Source organism: Penaeus japonicus, unplaced genomic scaffold, assembly GCF_977035675.1.
Source record: "Penaeus japonicus unplaced genomic scaffold, GWHDUDI00000001_assembly GWHDUDI00000030, whole genome shotgun sequence".
Lineage (NCBI taxonomy): Eukaryota > Metazoa > Arthropoda > Malacostraca > Decapoda > Penaeidae > Penaeus > Penaeus japonicus.
In genome coordinates, this window is record NW_028234432.1 from 1475319 (window position 1) to 1477818 (window position 2500).

At 46.5% G+C, this 2500-nt stretch overlaps 1 protein-coding gene across 1 annotated transcript in view; it reads left to right on the forward strand.

Moving 5' to 3' along the window:
• Nucleotides 1-2500, forward strand: part of IA-2 (tyrosine phosphatase IA-2) — a gene marked incomplete in the record, with an annotated part of 208149 nt that overhangs the window by 195844 nt on the left and 9805 nt on the right. Inside the window, 3 exon segments of the mRNA XM_086554829.1 lie at nucleotides 368-484; nucleotides 1126-1323; nucleotides 1772-1938. Of these exon segments, the coding sequence (XP_086410955.1) occupies nucleotides 368-484; nucleotides 1126-1323; nucleotides 1772-1938 (482 nt within the window).

The following is a 2500-nucleotide window of genomic DNA, read 5'->3' on the forward strand; positions in this document are numbered from 1 at the left end:
ATCGCTTTGTGACTTTGAAAACGGCTTTTTATTAGTAATACATATGGTCCTTGTGTGTGTTTACATAATCTATGTATGTATTTATATGTGTATATATATATGTATGTATATATATATGTATATATATATATATATTTATATATATGTGTATAAAGAAAGGGAGAGAGAGAGAGAGAGAGAGAGAGAGAGAGAGAGAGAGAGAGAGAGAGAGAGAGAGAGAGAGAGAGAGAGAGAGAGAAAGAGAGAAAGAAAGAAAAGAAAGAAAGAGAAAGGAGTGTTAGAAACAAGGAATTAAGTAAGTAAGCAAGCAAGTAGACGACCTCTTCTAACCATCCCCCCTTCCCCCTTCCCCCTCCCCGTTCTGCAGCCCGAGAACAACAAGAAGAACAGGTACCCAGACGCTGTCCCGTACGACCACAACCGAGTTGTTCTGAACGCTCACGCGAACGTCAATGGCTCCGACTACATCAACGCCTCGTCCATCGTGAGTGCTCTCCGACTCTCGTTTCTTTGCCTTTTGCTCTTCCCTTCTTTATCATGACGTTTTCTCTTCTGCTTTAGTCTTATTTATTCTCGGTTTACCATATATGTTCCTTTTATCCCCCCCCCCACCCCCCTCGGTTTACCATATATGTTCCTTTTATCCCCCCTTAATATATCTTTATATATTTAACTGGATAAAATTTGTCATTCCCCCCCCCCACCCTCTTTCTCCTTCTATATATCTCTTTCTCTATTTTTTTCTATTATATTTCGATTTTTTGATCAACACATTAATCAAAATACGTCGTTAATCCTACTTATGAGGAGGAAAGAAAAAAATCAGTTTTGTATTTTGGATTCTGGATATTGATGCTATTGAAGGTAATAGGAACTTTATTGCTTCTATTGATTAAGGTATTGATAATATTGATATTATTGATGATGGTGCAATGGATAACAACAATGATTATGATAACGATAACACCAATGGTATCAGCAGCAATAATAATCATCAATAATAATCACGGAATCTAGATAAACCAATTCACTGCACTTCAAAAGATCTTCCACCTTGACACCTACTAATCTCGTCTGCCTCTCCCCCCTTCCCCCCTCCCTTCCCCCCTCCCCCCCACCCTCCAGACGGATCACGACCCCCGCAACCCCGCCTACATCGCCACCCAAGGGCCCCTCGACGCCACAGCAGCTGATTTCTGGCAGCTGGTGTGGGAGCAGGGCAGTGTGGTGATCGTTATGCTGACGAGGCTGACGGAGAACGGACACGCCTTCTGCCATCGCTATTGGCCTGAGGAAGGGAGCGACCTGTATCACATTTATGAGGTAAGGGCGAGGTGTGTTGGGGCTAGGGTGGGTGGTCGGAGGTGGTTGCGGGTGGTATTTTGGGGGGATGTGGGCGTGTTGGATGATGTTAGGTGGCGTCGGAGAGGGGTGGGACTAGGAAGGGAAGATATGTTTATTTTATTTTTATTTATTTTATTATTATTATTTTTTTTTTTGGTTCCGTGGTAATTCAGTGTTTATGTATTTACATTTTTGTTTTTTTTGAGCATCCGTGGATATGACGATTTTCACTGTTATTGGGGAGCTGAAAAAATAATAATAATAATTGACGAATTCAGATTTGAGAAATGCAGAGTGGAGAGGCATTACCCTTCTATACCAGACCCAAAACAAACAAATCCTAAGAAGAAAATCGAAAACCAAAACCCGAGCCACAACCCAAAACCCAAATAACCCCCCCCCCTTCACCATTTACCCCCCCAAACAGGTCCATCTCGTCTCGGAACACATCTGGTGCGACGACTACCTGGTCCGCTCCTTCTACCTGAAGAACGTCCGGACCGGCGAGACACGCACCGTCACCCAGTTCCACTTCCTCTCGTGGCCCGATTCTGGCACTCCGGCGTCCACCAAGGCACTGCTCGAGTTCAGAAGGTAAGGAGGGGCGGAGGGAGGGAGGGAGGGAGGGAGGAAGGGAGGGAGGGAGGAAGGGAGGGAGGGAGGGAGGGAGGGAGGGAGAGAGGGAGGGAGGGAGGGAGGGAGGGAGGGAGGGAGGGAGAGAGAGAGAGAGAGAGAGAGAGAGAGAGAGAGAGAGAGAGAGATAGTAGAAAAAGAAACGGAACAAGAACCAGGAAGAAGACCTACGTTGAAGCAGCAGCCCCCCCCCACCCCCACCCCGAAGCAACAGCTCCCGACCTCCACCCCCACCATAACCCCACCCCTCTAACCCCAACCCCCACCCCCACCCTACCCCCAACATGGCCAACTGACGCCTTCGAGAAACTTCCGGCGTCCGATGATCATTTTTGTGATTTTTGCAATTATGTACTTGATAAAAATTGCATAGTCACAAAAGTGATGGTCGAGCCCGGACGCAGAACTCCGAGCAAGTTTCCAGCCGAGAAGAAAACGGACTTCATGTAAGAGTCTTGGTGAGTCTTGGTGAGTCTTGGTGAGTCTTGGTGAGTCTTGGTGAGTCTTGGTGAGTCTTGGTGAG